The sequence below is a fragment of the Muscardinus avellanarius genome (assembly GCF_963383645.1).
Source record: "Muscardinus avellanarius genome assembly, chromosome: 1".
Lineage (NCBI taxonomy): Eukaryota > Metazoa > Chordata > Mammalia > Rodentia > Gliridae > Muscardinus > Muscardinus avellanarius.
Window position 1 is genome coordinate 184697754 of NC_137786.1, and position 25397 is coordinate 184723150.

The 25397-nt window shown below is 45.7% G+C and overlaps 1 protein-coding gene across 4 annotated transcripts in view; it reads right to left on the reverse strand.

The window, feature by feature from the left end:
* Window positions 1–25397, reverse strand: part of SCUBE2 (signal peptide, CUB domain and EGF like domain containing 2) — a gene marked incomplete at both ends in the record, with an annotated part of 76953 nt that overhangs the window by 13679 nt on the left and 37877 nt on the right. Inside the window, 10 exons of one of the 4 annotated variants that reach the window (XM_080692178.1) lie at window positions 1903–2073; window positions 11906–12112; window positions 12488–12643; window positions 16014–16118; window positions 17704–17790; window positions 18034–18150; window positions 18590–18712; window positions 20567–20683; window positions 23922–24044; window positions 25210–25329. In XM_080692178.1, coding sequence (XP_080548304.1) covers window positions 1903–2073; window positions 11906–12112; window positions 12488–12643; window positions 16014–16118; window positions 17704–17790; window positions 18034–18150; window positions 18590–18712; window positions 20567–20683; window positions 23922–24044; window positions 25210–25329 — 1326 coding nt within the window. The remainder of the gene's footprint in view (window positions 1–1902; window positions 2074–11905; window positions 12113–12487; window positions 12644–16013; window positions 16119–17703; window positions 17791–18033; window positions 18151–18589; window positions 18713–20566; window positions 20684–23921; window positions 24045–25209; window positions 25330–25397) is intronic. The other 3 variants (XM_080692176.1, XM_080692177.1, XM_080692179.1) reach the window with 3 other exon arrangements.

The window sequence follows — 25397 nt, forward strand, 5'->3', positions numbered from 1 at the left end:
TTGAATGAATCACCTTAGCCTCAAAAAGCTGTTGTAGTGATATAATAATATAGATCATTCATGCCATATACTTATGTGATATTTGGCAAAGGCAGGTATTCAATAAATGTTAGCTATTATAACTAATTTTCTTATTGCTATAAATATATCTTAATAAGGTCACATACAGGATGAACTGATGTTCAGAAGTCTGCCCCCCGCCTCCATCAACCTTGCAGTTAGATCTGGAGTTTCATAACAAGTCAAAGATATGAAAGGAGTCACACACTCACCTGGAGTATCTGATTTTTAAGGCAGAATTTTCCCTGCCCTTGAGTTTGGAGTCACTTAAGTGGGAACCGGGCTTGGAGCCATCGGAAAGAGAGCCATGGGGCAGCACAGGGGCCATGCACTCTGCCCTGCCCACCAGTCAGAAAGTGCCATTCAACCCAGACTGTTCATACAGAAGCCCTTCCCCAAGTTAATAAAAGGAAGATACTTAATAATGAAGTAAATAGTAAAAGCTGGGCATGGTGGTGTACACCTATAATCCCAGTACCTGGGAGGCTGAGGCAGGAGGATTGCAGATTTGAATCTAGCCTCAGCAATTTAGCAAGAACTTCAGCATCGATTTCAAATAAAAAAAATAAAGTAGGATTGGGTTGGTGTGTATCTCAGAGGGAGGTAGAATCCCTTTGGGTTCAATCACCAGCATCAAAGATAGATAGATAGACAGGTAAGTAGGTGGGTAGGTACGAAGCAGCTCAGGAACCTAAGCCTAGCTTCAAAATGGACATTTTATAAGAGATAATTAAAAACTGCTCACAGAGCAGGAACCAGTTTTAACAAAATAGCCAAATGAATACATTCATTTTATTTATTTATTTATTTATTTATTTATTTATTTATTTATTTATTTTGGTGGTACTGGGGTTCCTGGAAACCCTTCTACCTCCGGGCTACACTCCCAGACCTATTTATATATTTTTATTTGGAAAAAGGGTCTCTTAAGCCAATGCGGCTGGCTTCGGAACCTGCATGATCCTCCTGTCTCTGCCTTCCAAGCACAGGGATTACAAGTGTGTGCCACCACGCCCAGCTAATACATTCATTTTAAATCAAAAAGCTCTGGATTTGAGATCAATGTTGGAGGAAAAAACATCAAACTTAGTTTCTCCACTTGAACACTTGCTTGCTCTCCCCATAGACTGGGGAGATCACAGGTATACTTTTTTTAATTTATTTTTTTAGGTGGTACTGGGGTTCCTGGATGCCCTTCTACCTCCAGACTACACTCCCAGACCTATTTTTACATTTTTATTTGGAAACAGGGTCTCTTAAGCCAGCGCGCGCGGCTGGCTTCGAACCTGCGCGATCCTCCTGTCTCTGCCTCCCAAGCGCGGGTTTTACAAGTGTGCGCCACCACGCCCGGCCAGGTATACTTTTTTTGTGTGTGGTACTGGGGTTCCTGGAAACCCTTCTTCCTCCAGGCTACACTCCCAGACCTATTTTTATACTTTTTATTTGGAAACAGGGTCTCTTAAACCAGCGAGGCTGGCTTCAAACCTGCGCGATCCTCCTGTCTCCGCCTCCCAAGCGCGGGGATTACAAGCGTGCGCCACCACGCCTGGCACAGGTGTACTTTTGAAAATGAATAAAACATGTGATCGCATCATTTATACTTTTCCACCAATGTATTGCACCCTATCTCCATCCACCTGTTCATGTGAGCACTGGCCCGGCATGCAAGGTGCTAACCTAGGTCCCAGAGAATCAAAGATGACTCAACATGATCTCTACTCGTAGGAAGCCCTAGGTCCAGTGCGCACCATGCAGGGTCCTTACGATGCAACTGTGCTTTAGTCTAAATAATGACACAACACGGGAGACTGGAGGGTAAGAAGGGACAGATGGTATCCTTACCTCCACATTCAGACATATTCCAAACTTCAGGGGTCTGCAGGGCCCCAAGATATTCTGGTCTTGGGCATGGTTTGCAAGTGATTTGTCCTTCCTCATTTTGGAAGGTTCCGTTTGGACACAGAATGCAGCGTTCTTGTGCTCCGTCATAATATGTCCCAGCCCTGCAACTGACTAGCCAAAGGGGGACACAATCTGGTCAGTATAGGAACGAGGCTGAGGGGGGATAATGTGAATGCAAGAAAGGCAGGCAAGTAAGTGGTGTTGGTCGCATATTCCCTTGTGCAAATCCCCTGAACGCACTGGACCCTGCCCCTGTGCTCCTGTATGGAGATCTCCACCATAATCCCTGTCACCCCTGCTTGAGGCAGTTACAGGTCTGCCCCTCCCTAGACCACGAGCAACTTGGGGGCAGGGATAACAAGGGTCCTAACTATTTCTGCAGCAGAAATACTTGATGGTTGAAATGATATGAAAATATTCTGGACCTTCCTATTTTACAGGGCTATCAGAGAAGTATAAAGACAAAAGTAATGTATTGAACATAAGTCTGGGGGAAAAAAAGAGAGAGGTAGGTGTTACTAATATGGCTGGTGACATCCTGGAAGGTTTCCTGGAGGTCTCATTTGTGTTGAACCTTGGAAGATTGGATAGGATTTCCCTGAGGATTCAAAATGGCATATGGTAGCGCAGGGGAATAGGAAGGTGAGGTAGGATGCAAAAGTCCTTGAATGCCAGGCATGTGGATTTTAATCTGCAGACAAAGGTAGCATCAAAGGGAGAGGAAGGCAAGCAGAAGTTATGGTTTGAAAAGGGCTCCCTCTTGCGGTTGGGGTGAGCTGTGAGCTCAACAGTCACAATGCACACTTCAGATGTGTAATAAAAACTAACGCATTCCAGAGAATAAACTCTTGTAAATTTCTCCTGGAAGAATAAACAATAAGGACATTTATAAGCTGTGTTTCTGATTGTATTTCTGATGTTAGTTAAATAACAATTATTATCTTATTTTAGGGTAAGAATATTAAGTAAATATACCAGATTTGGCTCCCTTAATATAACAGTCAAACATCAACATAGCCTTTCTATCCAGGTGCCGTGGTCCATTACATAAACCCTGAGACTTGGGAGGCTGAGGCAGGAGAATTGCAAGTTCAAGGCCAACCTGGGCAACTTAGACCTTGTTTCAAAATAAAATTAAAGAAGGTGGGGAGGGAGTTCGGGATGTAGCTCAGTATGTGAGGCCCTGGTTTCAATCCACAGCACCGTCATTACCAAACAACAACAACAAGAAACAAAACAAAACCTTTCTAATAGCCCACATTTGTTGAGTACTTACAATCCAGTAAGTATTTTCCTCAGCACAAGCCTGAGGCACTGGGCGCCACCATTGGCTCCATTTTACAGAAACAGAGGTTCAACAGTTTGCTTGCATCCCCTGGCTAACTTGTGGAATATAGCTATGGTAAGATTAAGAGCTGTGAGATTAAGGGAGAAAAAGGTTACTTAACCAAAATGCAGGCTAAAGCACAATTTAAATTTTTGTCAAGGTTTCTCTTTTGGGTTAGAGGAATTTGGAACAGACATTCTCTTCTAAACTTGAGCTGACAAGAAATAGGGGGAGAAAAATCACACAGGATAGTTAGCTATTATATCTCTTTCATGTCTATAAGGGGAAAATCTCTTTTTATCCATCCTACATATGCAATTTATATATGTAACCTTAGGGTTAAACATGACAAAGTTGTTCATCAGTCATAAAAATGTCTTTTCACTATTCACTCTGTAGGAGTTAGGGTACTAGGGATTGAACACAGGATCATTCTACCTCTGAACTATGCCTCCTACTTTTTTGATTTTTTAAGTTTTGAAACGGTCTAAGTTGCTGACGCTGGTCTTGAAGATGCCTGTCTCAGCCTCCCAAGTATTGGGATTACAGGAGTGTGCCACCATGCCTGGTCTTTATAATCTTAAGAAAACGAGACTTTTAAGCCGGGCTTGGTGGCGCACGCTTATAATCCCAGTACTTGGGAGGCTGAGACAGGAGGATTGCAGGTTCGAAGCCAGCCTCAGCAGCTTAGTGAGGCTCTCAGCAACTTAGTGAACCCTGTTTCCAAATAAAATATAAAATAGGTCTGGAGGTGTAGCATGGAGGTAGAAGGCCCCTGGGTTCCATCTCCAGTACCACACAAAGAAAGAAAGAAAGAAAGAAAGAAAGAAAGAAAGAAAGAAAGAAAGAAAGAAAGAAAATGAAACTTTTAGGCTGGACATGGTGGCAGATGTTTGTAATTCCCGCATTCTGGAGGCTGAAACAGGATTGTGCTTTGCAGACAGCCTCAGCTACTACTTACTAAGGCCCTTTGCAACTCAGTGAGACCTTGTTTCAAAATAAAGAATAAAAATAGGGCTAGGGGTGTAGCTCGGAGGTAGAATGCCCAAGCTCCATCCCCAGTACTATAAAAAAAAGAAAAAAAAGAGACTTTTATATCATAGCAAAGAGAAGCCATATTTCAAATATTATTTCCACTATTAAATGTAATAAACCAATATAGCCTAACCTGGTAGTTAAATCTCAATGAATTTTTTGTATTGATTGTATATATATATATATTTTTTTTGTTTTGTTTGTTTGTTTGTTTGTTTGTTTTTGTTTTGTTTTGCGGTACTGGGAATGGAACCCAGAGGCATTGTACCTCAGAGCTACACCCCTAGCCCTAATTTTTAGTCTTTTTATTTTTTGAAACAGGGTCTCACTGAGTTGGGAAGGACCTCACTAATTAGCTGAGGCTGTCCAAGAACCACAATCATCCGGTCTCAGCCTCCTGAATGCTGGGATTACAACCGTTTGCTACCATGCCTGGTTTATTTTATAATACCTATATATAATATTCATATATAATTTTTTTGGTGATACTGGGGATGGAACCCTTCTACCTCTGAGCTACACTCCCAGACCTATTTTTTTGTATTTTATTTGGAAACAGGGTCCGCAAGGCTGGCTTCGAACCTGTGTGATCCTCCTGTCTCCCTCCCAAGCCCGAGGATTATAAGCGTGCACCACCACACCCGGCTCATATATAATCTTTATATACTTTTATGATTTCTTTTGTGTGTGTGTGTGTGTGTGTGTGTGTGTGTGTGTGTGTGTGTGTTAATACGAACTGAACCCAGGGCGTCCCACATACTAAGTAAACTCTTTGCCACTTTTCATTTTCCTTTTTTTCCAAGCTCCTTTTTGTTTTTTATTTTGAGACAGGGTCTCACTAAGTTGCCAAGCTGGTCTCAAACTTGGGACCCTCCTGCCTCAGCCTCCCAAGTAGCTAGAATTAAAGGCACATTTATTGTGCCTAGCAAAATTTGATGATTTTTTAAAAATTAAAACCAAATCTTTTTTAAAGGGGGTCTTTTTTTTTTTTTTTTTTTGTCTTTTTTGGACTGGGGATTGAACCCAGGGTGGTGTACTTTCCAGAAAAGTGCTTTGCCACTGAGCTACATCCCAGTCCAAAGCAAATCTATTTTTTAAAAATATAACATTATAATAAATAGGATTATGAATCTATGAATCTGTAGCAGATTTTCTACATGCAGCCCTACTGGGTAATGATTTTTATAATCACTCCACCTTCAGCCTATGCCTTATGAAAAGCCAGGCTGAATTATGTACTAGGAATTCATGATGCACCATGCTGTGTCCCACCTGACTGTCCCAGAGTCTACAAGGAATGTGCCCAGATGGTGACCACAACCCCAGCAGCCCTGTTAATCCTAACACAGAGGCAGCTCGGCGTGGCTGACTCCATCGTGCCTCCCCTGGCAGAAGACAGACCCCTCCGCCTGTGGACAACCCAGGACCTGGTTCCCACTGCCCCGAGCACTGGATGGGCTCCTGCTGCTCTGAGTGTCCACTGCTCCTTGGAACGATGTGCCCCTCCCCCAAAGCCTTTTCAAGGTTCTGTTTTGAGAGGCCTCACAATATCCCACATCTGTTGCGATTTCTTAATGATCAAAGGGCTCAAAGGTGCCCCTCGGGCTGCTCTATGGAAAGGAGGGCACTGTTCTTTTTCCCCCCAGTGAAAGGCCTGCTTCACATAAACAGCCGCGTGTGGTCAGTCACAGCGTCCCTCTTCCTTCCAGAGAGAGACGGATGGAAATCACTCACGCCGAGCACTCTCCAACTAGACGAGGTAACTCAACATCGACTCTGAGTGTCAGGAAGGGATGCCTGCAAACAGCTCTTTGCAAGCATGCTGGAGATCCGGCCCCAGTCCCAGTTGCTTCCCTCTCCTCCCGGAGCAGCCTGCTTGTGTCGCTGTCCCAGACAAAGGAGTCAATCGCCTCCGCAACACTTTGCTATCACAGCGGAGCTTTTGTGCATCTTCAGTGACCATTAAAATCCCATTCTCAAATCCCACACAGCTGTTTTCTCCCCCTCTTTAAAAAAAAAAATACGAGAAAGCTTTTCTGATGCAAAAGGGAGAGAGCAGCGGGGACCAGGATTAATGGCGACAAAGAGGCCTAAAGGCTCGCCCTCTTTTCAGAACGTGGCCTTTGAGTGTTTCAGGCTATGGACAAACACTATGGTTTCTCTGTGGCTAAGATGGTGAACCTAATAAAAGAGGTCACTCTCTAGCATCTTGCTGTTTTCTTAAGCATTGCTCTTTGACTCCTGAAGGAGAGCCACAAGCAGCCCACGCGGATTCCCAGGGTGTCCTGGGGCTGTCTTTGTCCCAGCTCAGCGGAGAGGCACCCCAGGCAGAGCTGTAGGCTCGGGATCCTGGTTTGAGAATTCCTGCAATGAGTGCCCCAGGATAGTATATCAGGAGACAGCATCTCCTTGGGCTGGGAGTTTGATTTTTTTTTTTTATTGTTGGTCCAGTGTTGAGGTGTGCACTCAGATCTGCTATTTGAAAACCTTCTTATAGTTGAGACAGAGAAATGATCCCAGCTTGATGCCTTCCTTGTGGGGGTCCTAAGGGTGCACTATATTCTCCTCATGCCTCGTTAACTGGAGCAGAAATTTCACTTCCCTTAGAGTATCTTTTTTGCCCTCGATTTAAATATTTCTCCAAAGATTTGTGCTTTACCCTGTTCTCATGTTTTGGACCCTGGCTGGGATTTCTTTGTTGCTCCTGTGAAGAATCATCGGCTTGTTCATTCAGTAAGTTTGCAGAGCAGGGGTGATGTACTGGGCACTGCCCAGGAGCTACATATACATCAGGAAGATAACAGACATGGCCCAGCCCTAAGGGGGCCCTCATTCTTGTCGGGAACATGGATGGTAAACTAGCAAACAAGCAGACACATAGTAGGATACCAGGCAGTGGCATGATGAAGAAGAGAAAAGCAGGGTAACGGGACAGAGCAGAAGGAGTGGAGTTTGTCTGTCTGCTGTTTCCTAAGGGTGGGCTAAGGAAGGACTCTGGACAGAGGCCAGAATGGAATAAAGGAAATAACCATGTGGCGGCCCTGTGCCACAGGAACATGGCAAATAGGATGATGGGAAATGAATTTTTATTTTATTATTATTTTTGTGGTACTGGAGATTGAGCCCAAGGGCATTCTACCTCCAAGCTATACTCTCAGCCCTATATTTTTTCTTTTTTTTTCTTTTCTTTCTTTTTTGGTGGTACTGGGGTTCCTGAAAACCCTTCTAACTCCAGGCTACACTCCCGGACACCTATTTTTTATATTTTTATTTGGAAACAGGGTCTCTTAAGCCAGCGCGGCTGGCTTCGAACCTGCGTCTCTGTCTCCCAAGCGCAGGGATTACAAGCGTGTGCCACCACAACCAGCTTATTTTATTCTTTATACTAAAACAGGGTCTCACTAAGTTACAGAGGGCCTCACGATCCTCCTGTCTCAGCCTCCCAAGTACTGGGACTACAAACATGTGTTACCACACTGGTTTGGGAGATGGATCTTTAAAAAGCAAGCTAGAGAGGGCATGGTGGCGCTTGCTTGTAATGCCAGCATTTGGAAGGCTGAGACAAGAGGATCGTGGTTCTCAGCAGACAGCCTCAGCTACTTAATGAGGCCCTTTGCAACTCAATGAGACCCTGTTTTAAAATAAAGAATAAAAAATAGGGCTAGAGGTATAGCTCAGAGGTGGAATGCCTCTGGGATTCCATCCCCAGTACTGAAAAGAAAAACAAACAAACAAACAAAAAGCAAGAGTAAAACATAGTGGCTCACACCTGTAATCCCAGTATTTGGGAGACTAAGACAGGAAGATCACAGGCTTGAGGCCAGCCTCGGCAATTTAGTGAGACCCTGTTTTCAAATTAAAAAAATAGAGCTGAGGATATAGTTCAGAGGTAGAACACCCCTGAGTTCAGTCCCTAAGACCACAACAACACGAAAGCAAGCAAGGGCCAGGTCATGCCCCAGGAGCTCTTGAAGGTCACAGGAAAGCAATTAGGCCTTACCTACTGTCCGACACACAGGAGGTAAGGCCTAATTGGGGTGGGGTGGGGATGTGATTTATGCTCTTCAGTCATTATTTGGCTGCTGTATATAGAGATACTGAGGGCAGGTGAGAGGAAGACCATTCAGAGCCTATATCTCAAAAGAATAAGTCAGAAGGGTGCTTTGGAGTCAGATGTGAATTATGGAGGAGAAGGAAACTAGCTGGATTCAGGATGAGCCCCAAAGCAGAGCTGATAGAATTTGCCAGCAGACTGGGTAAGAGGCAAGGCAAGAGAGAGGTCAGGAGGCACCCAAGTTTGGGGACTGAGCGACTGTCCCTGGGGAGCCGGAGGTGGCATGCACCGAGGGAAGGCAGAGGCAGGTTTGACTTGGGATGGAGAGGAGGAAGCGCTGAGACCGAGGTGCCTGCTGGTCATCCAAGTGTTAATGCCTTCTCTGAGGTAGGTAGCACCTCTGAGGCACTCTCTCAGAGGCTTACAAGATGACCCACTGGCTGTGGGCAAAACATTTCTGATCTATTCGTATTCTTGCTATTATTATTTTGTGGTACAAGGGATTGAACACAGGGACATTCTGCCTCTGAGTCACATTCTCAGCCTTATTTTATTCATTTTTTAAATTTTGAAACAAGGTCTCACTACGTTTCTAAGGCTGGCTTTGAACCTGTGATCTTCCTGTCTCAGTCTCCTAAGTAATGGGAATACAGGCATGTGCCACCATACCCAGCTTATCTATAATAATTTTTACCAAATAATTCAGAAATGAGTAAGATTCCACTGGCTGGGTTCATGGAGTAAGACTAGCCCCTCGTTGGCTTACCTCTCCATGAATCACAAGACCCATGAGGGTGGAAGTTCTCCAAGAAAAGAGGAGCGTGGGCATCCCACAACTCCACAGGTGCAGGGGAACAATTACAGCTTAACTGTGCCTGGGTAAAGAGATCTGCTGATTGCAGTATCTAGTTTCACCCAAAGTAACCGTCACAAAATAACAGAGAGCAGCTTAGGATGACCTTGTGAAGAACACGTCGTGCCTACAGTGCAGGCATACAGGCAGCAGGGAAGAGCTGGGCCACACAGCTACCACTGGTACTGGCTCTTGGTCAGATCACATCACAAGATGGAAAGAGTAATGATGCAGTCAGATTTGACAAGAGTTCACCCAAAGCACTGGCAATGGACAAAAAAGTCTACTTGAAAAATGGGTTTGCAACCACTATTCACAATGAATCTTGCCCAGCTGTAAAGGTCTGTCTACCTTAAGAAGCTAGCCAAATATTGTTCACATCGTGTCTCATTTTTGTCTTGTTCTTTTATGATGTACAGTGAATAATACACTAGCCAATAGTATATCGTTTACTTATTCAAATGTAGCTTAGTATAAACCAGGTGTGGTGGTACATGCCTGTAATCCAAGTACTTAGGAGGCTGAGACAGGAGGATCACATGTTTGAGACAAGCTTCAGCAACTTAGTAAGACCTTGTTTCAACACTAAAAGGGCTGAGGGTATAGCTCAGAGGTAGAATGCAACTGGATTCAATCTCTAGTGCCAAAGAGAATATATATATATATATATATATATATATATATATATATATATATATTCCACTTATGGAATATATAGGAAATGGAAAAGGAGCAGCCATCCAGGTAGAAGGAGAACCAGAAGTGTGCGGTGTCTACGACATGCAGATCAATGTTTCCAGGAGGAGGGAAGGGCCAACCGAGTCAGAGAGAAGCCTGTAATGGGGAGAGAACTGGCAACTGCATTTGGTGCTCACAGTAGTTGTTAGAAATCTTGGAAAAAGCAGTTTCTGTGGGAAGGTGGGGAGGAAAACCAGGTAGAGGAAGAAATGGGAGGTTAGGAAGCAGAGTACAACTCTTTCAAAGAGTTTTGTTCCACTGGAGGACAAAGAAATAAGGCAGGATCTGGAGAGGAGCATGAAACCCATAGAGGGGCTGGGTTTTTTTTTTTTTTTTTTTTTTTACATGGAGACCTGCTTGCACACTGTTAGAAATGATCTAGTCAAGAAGGAGAACCCTGAGACACGGGTGGAGGGGACAGCAGGGACAACCACAGGAGCAACATTGAGGCATTGACAAGGATGGGTTCCGGTACCCAAGTGGAAGAGTCAGCCTTAGGAGCCGCTGACCACCCATCTCAGCAGGAGTCTGGCCAGAGCGCTGCGCAGGCACAGGACAGAAGGGCCCTCTGGACATGGACAGGTGAAGTTGTTTTCCTAGACTCCCAGACGCCTGTGGATACCTCTGCCTGGAAATCTCGTAGCAACTTGAATTCACCTCACCCAAGAGGAACGCATCTCTGCTCTTCCCTGCTGCTGGTGTTACTCTTAAAATGGAATCTCTCCTCTGCCTGTCACCCAGGCTCCAAACACAGTCATCCCTGTCATTCCTGCCCCTCACCCGGCTGCAGCATCCTGCAGTCGTGGCCCCCTCACTCATCCCGCTCCTCGTCCCCGAGGCACTGAGCTCCCCACCATCTCCTCTGGGTTGTTGCAGTGACCTTCTACCTACTTCCTTTGCTCTCTGTTCGCCCTTCCTCAGCCCTCTGCATCCTACTGCGAGACCCCCCTTCCCCACGTGTTTCTTGGTGCTTTGCTCCCTCCCTCTAAAGCTCCTCCTGAGCCTGCGTGGTGACACACGCTTGTAATACCAGCATCTGGGAGGCTGAGACAGGAGGATCAGAGTTTATGGACAGCCTCAGCTACTTAGTGAGGCCCTTCACAACTCAGTAAGACCCTGTTTCAAAAATAAAGAATAAAAAATAGGGCTAGGAGTGTCTCTCAGAGGTAGAATACCCCTGGGTTCCATCCCCAGTACTGAAAAAAAAAAAAAAAACCCAAAAGACTAAAAAATAGGGCTGGGAGTGTAGCTTGGAAGTAGAATGCCCCTGGATTCCATCCCTAGTACCGCAAAAATAAATAAATAAATTAATTAATTAATTAATTAAATAGGGCTGGGGGTGTGGCTCAGATATAGACCACCCCTGGGTTTCATCCCCAGTACTGCAAAAATAAAATAAAATTAAATTAAAAAAAAAGGCTCCTCCTTCCCCTCAGTGAGTCCCGCCGTCCATGATGTAAAGGGCGCAGCCCACATGCTCTCCCTCCACCTCCTGCCACTGTGCACTAAGATCTGTAGTCCTCAGCCTCACATGAACCCAAACCATAAGTAAATCTCCTAAGTTATGCGGTCAATCTTGAGATTTTGGCAGCCAGAATGCTGATGGATACAGAATCTCTGGTCCATGTTTTCACCAACTGCTGCTCATCATTCTGCCTAACCCACTGCATTTTTCTCTTCTTGTGCCTCCGCAGTCTCAATAGCTTTTAGGTGACACACTCAAACATCTACAAATATGTCTCTGTGCCTATGGTCCTGTCCCCTCCAATATAGCCAAGAAGATCTTTCCAGTCACCAGGCGAGGAGGAGCACGGGGCGTGGGCTCTGGAGCGCGCCCAGAAAGGCGGGATGGCTCGCACCTGCTGCCGGTCTCCCTCGGCACTACCAGGGTTCCGAGCAGCTCAGCTGGCTAGACCCGCCCGGGCTCCCCACTCACCACATTGGTTTTCTACGTGGCCCTGGCCCACTCCACAGGACTCTGCCCGCTGCTCGGATGTTCCGGGTGACTTCTTAGCCACATCAAAGTCCAGGCCTGAGAGCTGAAGGTGCAGCTGCTCCCTGAGGGCGGCCTTCCTGAGCGTGCGGATGGCCTTCCGCAGCCGCTTCTCCGTCCGCTTTATGACGCAGCTCAGGTCGCAAGAAGCTGCAGAAATAAGAGGGACAGCAGCACACAGAAGGTCAGGCTGCAGCGCTGAGGATGTGCAGGCCGGCCATAGGACCCAATGACACCCAGTTTTCTGTGGACCTAGAGGCAGGCACCTCATAGGCCGGGCAGCGTTCAATTCAAATGGCAATTTATTGACCAAAATGGTAATTTGGGGGTTTTATTAAGTAGAGAAAATCACTGAGTTCTAAACCAATTCATGCCTTTTGGGGGTGAAAGTAAAACAGGAGATACTTCAGTGTTTGCACTACCCTTTCCCCCGCCCCCAGCCCCCAGAAATAATGAAAAGTGAAAGGCAAAGAAAGAAGGAGCAAGCCGTGAGAGCCGGCCACTGTCCCCGGCCTGCACACCAACCTGTCACCTCCTTCGGGTAAGTTTCACGCTCAAGCTCAACAGTGATAGACATTTCCTTAGGGGCGCTCAGTCGGCCAGGGGCTCCCGGGACTTGCTTGCCGGAGCTGCATGTAAGGTTTGCGTAGCGGAAGCTCTCTTTTACTGAGCTGTGCTTCTCTGTATGAAGAAACAAAATTATCGGAAGCCAAGTCCTGGCAAAGCACGCAGTTGAACATTCGCTCGAGCTCAGTAAACATTTCATTAAAACAACTCTCTAGGGACTACGTGATTGACTCCACATGCCGAGCCCTTGCGAGCCCCCAGCGTGGAGCTTGAGGACACTTTCATTTGGAAGAGCCAGCATGGCCTCCTATATAACTTTATCGTCTAGCTCTTGAAAATTCTTTTCACAGATAAATGCTGGGCGTTTCCGACCAACCAGCCACATGTGTGGAAAACAAAACCAGGGGTGGTTGTGCAATCCCTACCGATGCCTGCTCAGGTGCACTCCTGTTCTCATGGTTGGTTTTCTTACAGCTGGGCTGTGTGGAACCCTGCAAAGGCTGAGCCTTCAAACAGAGGGTGCGTAGAAAGTAGGAAGAAACTAACTCCTGCTTTTAGGAAAACTGGCCTTGGTGTAAGTCCAACCAGAGGGTGTAGCTGGAAAGCATATCAAGACTGACTTCTCATTTAAATTTTTGTTTTATGGTTCTGAGGATTGAACCCAAGGGTGCTCTACCACTAACTGATACCCCCAGTCCTTTCTGTTTCTTTATTTTCTATTTTGAGATAGGGTCTCCTAAATTGCTGAAGCTGGGCTCCGACTTTTGCTCCTCCTGCCTCAGCCTCCTGAGTACCTGGGATTTACAGGCATGTGCCACCACACCCAGCTTGATGATGTCACATTCTTAAATAACCACAGCCGAGCCTGGTGGCACACACCTGTAATCCCAATCCTCAGGAGGCTGAGACAGGAGGATCTGCAGGTTTGAGTCCAGCTTCAGATACTTAGCGAGGCCCTCAGCAACTTAGTGGGACCCTGTTTTAAAATACAAAATAAATAAAAACTGGGAGTCTAGCTCAGAAGTAGACCCTCAGCCAAGCATGGTGGTACACCCCTGTAATCCCAGTACTTGGGAGGCTGAGCCAGTAGGATAGCAGGTTCAAGGACAGTCTCAATAAGTAGTGAGACTTTCATCAACCTAGTGAGACTCTGTTTTCAAATGAGAAATAAAATTGGGCTGGGGGAGTAGAATGCTTCAGTACCACAAAAAAGTAGGCCCTCAATTCAATCCCTAGTACCACAATAAATAAATATATAAATAAATACATAAATAAATACATAAATAAATTTTTTTGTTTTGGTGGTACTGGGGTTCCTAGAAGCCCTTCTACCTCTGGGCTACACTCCCAGACCTATTTTTACATTTCTATCTGGAAACAGGGTCTTCTAAGCCAGCGCGCGCAGCTGGCTTAGAACCTGCGTGATCCTCCTGTCTCTGCCTCTCAAGCGTGGGGATTACAAGCATGTGCCACCACGCCCGGCTACATAAATAAAATTTAAATAACCAAGAATAGCCAGGTGAGGTGGCTCATGCTTCAGAGGTTGAGACAAATCACAGATGTGAGGCCAGCCTCAGCTACTTAACGCCTCAGCTACTTAGTGAGGCCCTCTGCAACTTAGTGAGACCTTGTTTCAAAATAAAGAATAAAAATAGGGCTGAGGGTATAGCTTGGAGATAGAATGCCCCTGGGTTCAATCTCTAGTACTGAAATAAATAAATAAATAAATAAATAAATAAATAGCAGGAATAATAGATAGCACAAGGAATAAACAGAAGCAAATGGCATCGCCAGGGCAGCCGGGAGGACAGTGGGATCTTTGCAGGGCCAGGCTGTGCTCTTCTCTGTCCTGACCTTGGCTGTCCGCCCTCCTCCTCCCACTTCCAGTACATCCGGTGACTAATGGTTGCTAACGGGAATGAAAGAGCAGGTCCACATGCCCACACAGCGAGCTTGCCTCCATCTTTAATTCCCACACAGCTAGCTTGTCTCCATCTTTAAGCATTACTTTATTGAATTGAGGAATTACCCATATTATATTCTTAACCTTAAAAGAATGTTCAAACCAACCAGTCATCATTGTCCAAAGGAAAGAGGCAAATTCATTTCTTCTCTCTATTTTCCACCCAAGGATCTATTTTACCTTTTCATAGAGCTAGCTTCAAATCATGAATATTGACAGCATTTTCATTTTGAACTTTTTCCTTTCAATTTTTCCTTTTCTATTTTTAAACATGTTTCATTTTGAACTAAGTTTAGATTTACAGCAAAGTTGCTATGGTAGTATCATTTCATATACCCTCCACTCAGTTTCCCCTAAGAGTAACAGCTTAACATCATCGTATTTATAAAAACTAAGAAATTAATACTGGTATAATCCCAATAAGCAAACTTTAGACAAAATCTATTTTTCAATAACGTTCCCTCCCACCACCATCAGATTTAGAAGTATAAGTGCTCACTGTGGGGCATATGGGAAAAGTAAAAAAAAAAAAATCTCTCACCATCTTCCTACCCAGATATAACCACTATTAATGACATAAGTGATATTTCTTTTTTCCTTCTACATCACTTTTTCATACACAATTTGGATTGTATTGGATATACAAAATGTCTCTGTCCCCCTCCCATCTCATTATTAAGTAAGAACATTTTCCTATGTCATTAAACATTCATAGCAAGTAGCTCCATATATTCCATCAAATGGAGGTACCAAAACTGATCTCAGTTTTTTAATAGGCAGTCAAAAGTAACTAGAGTCAGCTTTATGGTTTTGAGGGGTTTTTATATGATTTATTTGAGGATAGCATGGGGAAAGAAACCTAATATATGTCATGATTTTTTTTTTAATCTCCAAAAGTATTCTCCAAAATAATATAGGAAACGTGAGCTGGGGGAGAAATACAAGCATTTGACTTTGCTTTGTTTCAATCTGGCCACTTAAACTTGGATGGTATTTGTTTTGCTGGAGCCAATGGAGTCACAGCTTCTAAAAACCAGATCAGTGGGAATCCTGCATATTACATCTTTGTTCATCAAAGTTATCATTTCTGAGCCAACTTTTTTTTTTCTTCAAATTTCTTTGGCTTACACTTCAAGGAGACTGTAAGGTCTAGAAAATTTAACCCAATGTGAATATACACTGCTAATTATCTTGAGTCTTTATTGACTCTATGGACTCACAGTTTTCTCCAGAGCTCCAAAGGACCTCACAAAGGAGCCCTGAAGTGTGTGTATGTATGTATGTATGTATGTGTGTATGTATGTATATATGTATGTGTGTATGTATATGTATGCATATATATATATCCCAAGAACCGCACGAGGTGCTAGGCTAGGCTCTGCTTCCTGGGCAACCAAAGGCCGTAGAGATTCTGAAGGTTCAGTCCCATCTGAAGCTGCCTGGGTTGGGCCTCCGGTTCCACTGTCACAGGCCCTGCCCAGCATACAGGTAAGCGCCCTGCACCACCTTCCGACTCCGTACCTGGTAGTGCTGGTCGCAGGCCCTCGGGAAACAGCGCGGCCTTTTTCAAACTACACTTGCCTTCATTTAGCTTAAAGGTTATACTTGTCCTGATGGTGGCAACATCTTCAGAAAGAAACAAGTGAGAAGTTACCTTCAGAAGTAAAGGAATGGAAACACCAGGGGTGGTAAGCCCCTGGAGGGCCCCACCCAGTGGCATACCTCACCCAGTGAGCCCCCTCTCCTGCATGAGACCAAGAAAGATATGGATCATGCAGTGCCCATTGCCGTGGAAAGGGGATGCCTGGGGCCTCTTCAAAGTTGCACTTACCCGTTATGGGAGAGATGACTCCACTGTGCAAATATACCAGAGAGAGGCCCCAGATCCCCTCCCCAATGGGATAAAAGGCCATTTTGTACCTTCCCAAGAAAGAAGGCCAGTATGATCTGACTTAAATTTGGGTAAGACTGTTAAGGGAGATGGTGTGGAGCAGACTCCCTTGTGTGCCTGCCCTGGGAGGAGAAGGCTGAGCTGCCACTCCAGGTGCTGATAGATCCTCAGGGCCTGGGAGGGACAAGGAACCCACTCTGAGGAGCTGATGTGCAGAACTCTGTCCCCCAGAATCAGCTTCACCAGATGCTCTGGAGTAATGACTTAGCTCTGAATTCTAGCTCTTTGACTTGTGGTGAGAACTTGAACAAGTTCCTTATCTCCCTAAGCCTCTGTTTCCTCAGCTATAAAATAGATTGCATTAACATTACCAGGATATTATAAGGATTAAGTAAAATGATGCAAAAAAGTAGCCTATGGGGGGTACGGAGTTAGAACTGAGTGGCTGTTAGCTATTTGTTTGCCACCCCTGTGGGAGCCTAAATCATCAAGAAATCATCATTGAAGGATTTGGTGAAACACCATGTCCACTCTGGCTGTGTCTAAATATCCAGCAAAAAGAGAGATGAAGGATAGGGCTTAAGACTCCAAACCCAGACTGTCAAGGTTCAAGTCCTGGTCTCTCTCGTCCTCATCTGAGTTACTTTGGGTAAGTTATTTCACTCGCTGAGCTTTGCTTACTTTGTCCAGTTAATAAGGATAATAATAAAATTGATCCAGAGGGTTGTAGTATAGTTTAATCAGCTAATGCTTGTAACGTGGTGGTTGGTATATTTTAACCTGCTCAGTTGCTGTCTTGCTTCAGGTCTTTTTTTGTTCCTGAAGGTAATATGGACATCGAGATGTAATATGGGCTTGTTCGGATGTTCTCATAACACAGTGACAAATGTGTTTACAGGTGGGAAGTCAAGGCTTCTTGAAAACTTGAGATTTCATTCTTAGTCTTTTAACAAATTGGAAAGAGTGTGCCCCTTTCTTGGATAGAATCCTCTCCCCCACCACCACCACTCTGCCCAGGCCCAATGTCCAGACACACTTCCTGCAGAGGCCCTTGAAGTGGTCTGGGGCACAGGGAGTTTGGGAAACCTGAACCTTCTGGTTCCAGAGCTCTGTGGGCCTCTGTCCAATAGGATGACCCACCATGTCTGAATGGAGTGCCTCCGAGCACCGTGGACACTCAGCCAGAGAACCCTGTAACATGCTCATGGCCTCAAGATCAAGAGAAAAGAAAACAAGGCCGGTGCCCAAGAACAGCACCCCGCAAAAGAAGCCCACTGAACACAGTGAGCCCCGGAGAGAACACGCAGGTTTGGTAATTACCCTCAAAAGCAGAGTCATTTGATTTTTGCTGTTTGCTCCTGAGAGGAGAGGAAGAGCCGCAGGTAATGGAGTAGGCCTCTTGCAGTCCTGGCAGACAGAGGTGGATTGTCAAATGTGCAAGCAAGGTTCCAGGCTATCCTGCTAGCTAGAACCGCCCCCACCCACTCCACCGGTGCCACTACAAAACACCCAGCATGTGGGGACTCAAGTCACAGGTCGCTGGTGGCCAGAAGTAGCTGGATGAGGACCTGAAAGCCTTTGAAGGGCATGCAACACCTAGAGGCCAGGAAGGCCTGGCCCTGCAGGAAGACGTGCCATGTCCCCACTCACCTGAGGAGAAGTGAGTTCTGGAGTGGCATCGTAGGAAGCACCTGTCTCCTCCACCACTCTTACCACAATGCAGAGACACGTGGGGCGACACACCAGTGGACAGGAACCCCTTCACTTCTACATGAGACAAAACACAGACACTTACAGAAAGAGAAAGACACTGCAGGTGCGATGAGGACGGCTGGGTCCCATGGACCAAAGGCCCCAAGAAAAGATAGCTGAAATTGACGCCCGCACAGAACGCGGACACGGGCCTCATTTCCCATCAAGGTTAAGGAGTCCCTCGTAAGCTATTTTTTTATGCAGAGAAGCAACCAGGAAAAAAGAAGAAGTTCCATCCTACGCAGAAGCAGAGAAGAAAATGCCAAAGAGCCTGCAAAGTATCTCCTGTTTTTGGACTATTTAAAGACCGGCTGCTGCCGCTGAGGGGAAGAGAACTCAGTGGAGTTCAAGGTCAGGTGTGCCCGGGCTCCACGGGACACGAGCACACACAGCCTGGCCCCTCTGGGCCAGCCATGAGCTCCGCTGGCCGAATCTCTGTGTGGACGCCCCTTACCCACGCAGTCCTTTCTATTCCAGTGGAGCTTGTACCCCAGATGGCACTGGCACTCGTAACTGCCCACCGTGTTCACGCAGACCTGCTGACAGCCTCCGTTGTTGACACTGCACTCGTTGGTGTCTGTGGAACAAAACACTCCCCTGTCACGGCAGCGCATCACCACGTGGGCTGGCGCTATCCCTCCCGTGCGGAAGGAGCAGCAGCAGTCATATGCTTGAAAGTCACCAAAGGAAAGATGCTGCTTTCAGGACTTGGGCCTGCCACCCATCCACCACACGCTTCCCCTCCCCACTGGCATGAGCCTCGCCAGCAGGTCTCAGGGTCCCTTCTCCACCAAGCCACTGCCCTGTGAGGGATACTAAGTCAGGGACACATGCTGCTTTCAGATCTCTAAACTCAGATGTTGTACAAACTTCTAATTTAAAACCCCAGCTGGGCATAGGGGCACACGCATGTAATCCCAGTGCTTGGGAGGCTGAGACAGGAGCATTGCAGGTTCAAGGACAGCCTCAGCAACCTAGTGAGAGACTCAGCAACCTAACAAAACCATTTTTTGAAATAAAAAGGACTGGGGGTATAAGTTTGAAGGTAGAATGCCCTGGATTCAATCCCCAGCAAAACACACACACACGCGCGCACACGCGCACACACACACACGCACACTAATTATTATCATCATTATTATTATTTTATGATTATTATTTAAAAAATAAAAACTAAGCCAGGCATGGTGGCACATGCTTGTAATCCCAGCATTTGGGAGGCTGAGACAGGAGGATCACAGTTTGTGGGCAGCCTCAGGTACTTAGTGAGGCCCTTTGCAACTCAGTGAGACCCTGTTTCAGAAAAAAAAAAAAAAAAGAATAAGAAATAGGGCTGAGGGTGTATCTTGGAGGTATTATGCCCTTGGGTTCCATGATCAGTAGCACACACACACAAAAATAAATAAATAAAACAGGTCTGGGGGTGTAGCTCAGAGTTGGACACCCCTCGGTCTATCCCCAGTGCCTCAACAAATGAGTAAGTCTCCACCATCCTCTGTCCCACACATACAGGGAATCGGTTAAGACTCCCTATTAAGACTCAACTCTTTCTTCAGTTTAGACACAGAGTAGAAGTGATCTGCACTCATCCCCATCAACTGACATTCTGTTGGTGTTTCTCGGTGGCCTGGGAAGAGTATGTAGTTAGCCATGCCAGCAAGGCAATGAGACAAGGGAAGGGAGGCAAAGCACCACTAACACCACACTATCCATTCTTAAGCACAGGATGCTAAGGTTTGGGCGGGAAGTGCTCAGGCCAGTGGTTCCCAAATCCTGCACATCCTCAGAATCACCTTGGAGGCCCTGCAACCTTCTGGACTGGGGTCTGAATGAGTGTTCTCAAAGATTTCTGGGTGAATCCGATGGCCAGGGGCCATCAGTTAGTGGAGTGGGAATCCGTTAGTACCAATCTGATTTGAGCCACAGACTGCTAGACAACAAGGTTATAACATATGAGGACATGATGCTAAATGTGCACAGAGAGAGGAACTCAGTGGTTTCATTTCAAAGACCTAACTGCAGGGCTTAAGCCAAGGCTTTGCAGCCAGTGCCTACGCACAGCAGGAATTGGTTGGTGCTCTGCCAAGCTGCACCGAGGACGGCAACTTTACTGTCTTCTGGGAAGTTCCAGCAGAGAGGGTCTCGGCTCCTGAGAGACCCTCCTGTCTCTGAATACACCCACAAGTCAATAAAGTCAACGGAGAGTTCGCAGCTGAAAGAGCTCAGCGCCTCTCTCCGCTCCACTTCACACTTGACATGTTGAAGGGATACATATGGGCAGATTCCCGGCAGCAGCCGCTTCCCTTGAGCAGATGGACTTGCTGCCTTCTTACAGAGGCTCCAGCAGGCCCTTCACCCCCAGGGTAGGGAAAAAAACCTCAGGGGTGGGCTCTGCTCCCCCCAGGCCCACCCCTCCCCGCCTCCCACTCACCTCCACAGTGGGTGAAGCCGTAGAGAGTGTAGCCTTTGTTGCAAGCACAAGCAAACGTGCCGGGGTGGTTGACACAGGTGTGGTCACAGGTCCTCTCCAAAGAGCACTCGTCCACATCTGTCGTGTCAGAGGGAGAGGGGAGCTGAGACGAACTTGACAGCCGAGTGGAAGGGTTTATCACAAACACTAGTTGCTGACCAACGACAAAACCAATGCACAGGCTGGGGAAATTACCCACCGTTCTCCTCTCTCACTTGTGTAAAAAAATGTCGAGCAGCACACGGTGAGTGCACTCACTGCCGGGACCCTTATTTCCAAATCTTGCTGCAAGTGGCACTCGCTAAGTTGGTCTCTCTCACCCCTGCTCATTTACAAAGCCGAGTAAATTACATAAATAAAGCCAAATGAGGTAGCATACCTAAAAAGGGGTTTGTAAACGATATTGTAAATAATAATACTAGCTATGCATTTCATTGTTATATTACTATTGGTATAACAGCCGCTGTAACTTTCTAAGCTATGGTGAAATGCAAGAACATACTTGGGATGGAGGTTAAGTCTCGTTTTCCTCTCTTTCTAATCCTCTGAGATTGAGTCTACTGGCCCTAAAGAGGCTAGTTAGTCCTGGGTTTTAATGCTCTCTCACTAAAAGACTGTATTAAGACTGATATCCACTCTTTTTTTTTTTTTTTTCGGTACTGGGGATGGAACCCAGGCATTCTACCTCTGAGCAACACCCCCAGCCCTATGTTTTATTCTTTATTTTGAAAACAGGTCTCACTGAGTTGCAAAGAGCCTCACTAAGTAGGCGAGGCTGTCCGTGAACCACGATCCTCCTGCCTCAGCCTCCCAAATGCTGGGATTCCAAGTGTGCGCCACCACGCCCAGCCACAGTCATTTTTGATGTCAGGCACTGAAGATGGGTGGTTGAGCTCTAAACTGGATCCAGCTGGCCAGTCTCTTGGCTCTGTTCCTCTTCCAGGCCAGCTCCATGAGTCGCCTATCTTCCTGGCTCCCTGTGGTCACCTCCTTGGCTGTTGCCGGGGTCTTGCAAACCAGCCTCAGGAGGCTGCATTCATCTATCTAACCATCTCTTCTTCCATGGTCTGGCCCTTGCATCTTTCCTGTAGACTAGAATTCCAGCGTTTTACTCCCTCCACTCTTTGGAGGATTTTCACAGTTACAACCTGTGTCTCTAAATGGATAAACCAGGACCAGTGTGGTAGTCAGTGCAAGCCCACAAGAGCACCGCTAGACCACTCTTTCAACGTCGAATGTGCTGCGAGGAACGATGTTAATAAAAAATAAATATTTGGATGGATCAGGAGGAATGAAAAAGTGAGATAAAAAGGGGCACATTCTTGCAAAACCTCTTCATCCCTAGCTTTTCCCAGAAACCCTAGCGATTTCTTCAGCAAATTTGTTCTGTACAAATATTTGTTCTACCAAGACAGATCAGTGAAAAATGAGAAAAAGTCAGCTTCTTCCCCAGTAACTGATGCCGTTCTGTGAAATCTGTTATTAATATCAGCCAGTTGCTGAGAAAACGGACTCACTCGGTAGCTGACTTTGGCTGCTCGCGACCGGCTTTCACTTTGCCAACAATAATGAGATCACTTTCCTAATTCCTTTTTAATGTGTTTACACAGCTTAAACACTATTGCTTGCTCTATACATTATGAAACATTATGCGGAACAGCAGATTTGCTTTCCAAGTCAAACTGAAGAAAACCACACAATAATCATTTAGAATTTAAAAAGAATACACTTGAACTGCCTGGCAAATTATATATTAAGAGAAAGTGTAATTCACACCACAAACTTAAAAAAAGACCACGTTACATCTTTATTATGTGAAGCGAAGTCAGATTTCATATTGTGAGTTAATGCTGAGTCGTGTGTGTGTGTGTGTGTGTGTGTGTGTGTGTGTCTGGTATTAGAGGTTGAACTCAGAAGCCTCCTACCTCCAAAATACATCTATTTTATTTTTTATTTGGAAACAGAGTCTCTCCGGGTCTCTGAGGTTCTCACTGAATTGCTGAGGCTGGCCTCAACCCTGTGATCTTACTGTCTCAGCGTACCGAGCACTGGGACTGCAGGAGTGCACCCCACGCCTGGCTTAATGCTGAGATTTCTAACAAAACAAGGCAATCCTAGCCTGGCATGGCGATGCACATTTGTAATCCCAGCACTCAGGAGGCTGAGACAGGAGGAGCGCAGGTTGATAGCCAGCCTCAGCAATTTAGTGAGGGCCTCTGCAGCTTAGTAAAACCGTTTCCAAATAAAAAATAAAATAGGGCTGATGGTGTAGCTACTTCCTGCAAATCAATAAGACATAAAAGATGCTTATCTAAAAATATAAATGGTGACATGTCCCCAAACAGCTTCCCAACACCCAAAACAACTGTTGACACCAACAACTGCTGCCCAAGGAAGTTCTCTTACTGCCCCATTATATGGGAAAGATGCATTTGAAAAGGGGTCTGTAATCCTGCCTAACGATCAACCAGGATCTCCCTCCCTCTCTATCCTCCTCTCCAAGTACCAAAGGCTGGTCATTCAAAACACGAACTATAAGGCAATATCAACTGGGGTTCATGGTCTTTTATTTTTGGTGGTACTGGGGTTCCTGGGAACCCTTCTACCTCCAGGACCTATTTTATACTTTTTTTATTTTTGGAAACAGGGTCTCTTAAGCCAGCATGGCTGACTTCGAACCTGTGCGATCCTCCTGTCTCTGCCTCCCACGCATGGGGATTACAAGCGTGCACCACCACACCCAGCTTATATTTTTTATTTGGAAAGAGGGTCTCTTAATCCAGCAAGGCTGGCTTCAAACCTGCACGATCTTTCTGCCTCTGCCTCCCAAGCAGGGGGATTACAAGCGTACACCATCATGCCCCGCATGGTTCATGGTCTTGATTATGGACATACCCTAACTTTTTGCTACAAAGGTGTGTCATCTAATTCTATAAATTTTTGCTATCAACCTTTCTCATAAATTCAATAATATTAAATAAGATTTGAAACAAGGAAAACGATTCATAGTCTCCAAACCCCAGTGTGGCCCAGATTACATTGCACTCCCTTTTCTAGCAGTGAGCTCAGCTGTAGTCACACCTGCCGGTTCTTTGAGGCACTCTCTAATCATCAACAGCTTCCTTTCTAAAATATACCTGTGAGCTACATCAGTGCTTTTATTCTACAGAGCAGGTGTGATAAGTGAAGCCCAGGAGGGAGGTGGGATCAGTGGCTGTCAGGAGGTGTGGTGGGACATCTCTACCAGGGAGGGTGTGACATCTTCTGTTTCAACCTGGGTGTCATTGTCCAGGACAGCTATGTTTTCAGCGCATACCTTGGCAAGACTTCTCATCTGTTAATAACTTAAATCCTTTTGTGCAGCTGCAGTCAAAACTGCCCACAGTATTTTTGCAGAAATGATCACAGCCTCCGTTTCGGGTCTGGCACTCATCGATATCTGTAACAGGCAAGCATCAGCAAATCAGAGAGCAAAACCTGCCTCTCTTCCCACAGGTCCCCGGGGTGCTATTGTGTGTGTTCATTATTCTCTGAAACAAAAACAAACCCAGAAAAGCACTTAAAAACTGTTTTTAATCTGTTTTCTCGTCTATGAGCCAGTTTTGAGAGACAACAGATTTCTGATGCCCTTGACAAGCACTATGGGAGAGAGTAGTGATGTCCTGCTTGATTCTCATCTTTGTAACCTCTCTCAGGATAAGATATAGCTCCCGCTAGCAACTCTCTATTCTAGCTTAATGATTAAAGCCACAGGGGACTAGAGCATTTGTTTTGGCAAATTATACAATGATCAAGTAGCTTCAACATTTTTTAAATGATTCTGATAATCGCTCTTGTCTTTTCTCAGTTTCATCTTGTTAGCTGTCTATTTTTTTTTATCATGCTAAAGAACTAATCCTAGCCGTGCGTGGTGGCGCACGCTTGTAATCTCAGCATTCGGGAGGCTGAGACCGGAGGATCGATTTCGCAGACAGCCTCAGCTACTTAGTGAGGCCCTCTGCAACTTAGTGAGACTCTGTTTCAAAATGAAGAATAGAAAATAGGGCAGGGGGTGTAGCTCGGAGGTCAAATGCCCCTGGGTTTCATCCCTAGACCCGCAAAAGAAAGAAAAAGGAAAGAAAAAGAACTAATCTTTTGCACTCTTACCGGTGAACACTAGTAAGTCAATGGGATCTGTCTTCATCAGTAAAAGTTGATGGTAAAGTTATTCATTAAGTTCTCTGGATAATAATCTCAACTATTATTTACATAATAATCTGAGGCTGTTATTTATGATAGGTTGATGCTATCTCCTGCCAATGACTGTTTCCATGAACTGCCTTTTTCTAATAAGGACACTGCCCAAATGGATTCTCTGGTGCTCTTAGAGGCTGACCTTCTCAACGGTTAGTGTAATTAAGTTGATTCTAATTAAGTTTACTCAATTATAACCATCCAATAGCCCAGAATAGAAAAGTTCCCATCAATATGAATCATAAGCAAGTCTGGAGTCACTCAGAGGGCACGATGGGAAGAGTTTCCATCCCACACATCAGCACGGGGCTCCCTCCACGACAGGCACCAAGGCTCCCACACGCACACGGGCACACACAGGTGAATGCTACCTTTACACCACGTCTTCCCATCCAACTGGAGAGTGAATCCAACTGGGCAACTGCAGTGAACACCTGTGGAAGTATCCTTACAGGTGCGATCACAGCCTCCATTGTTGACAGCACACGTTTCTGACAAGCAGGTAGAAAAGGCAGTTATCTTCCTAAAGAAGTGCTGGTACCGTTATCAATATTTGACA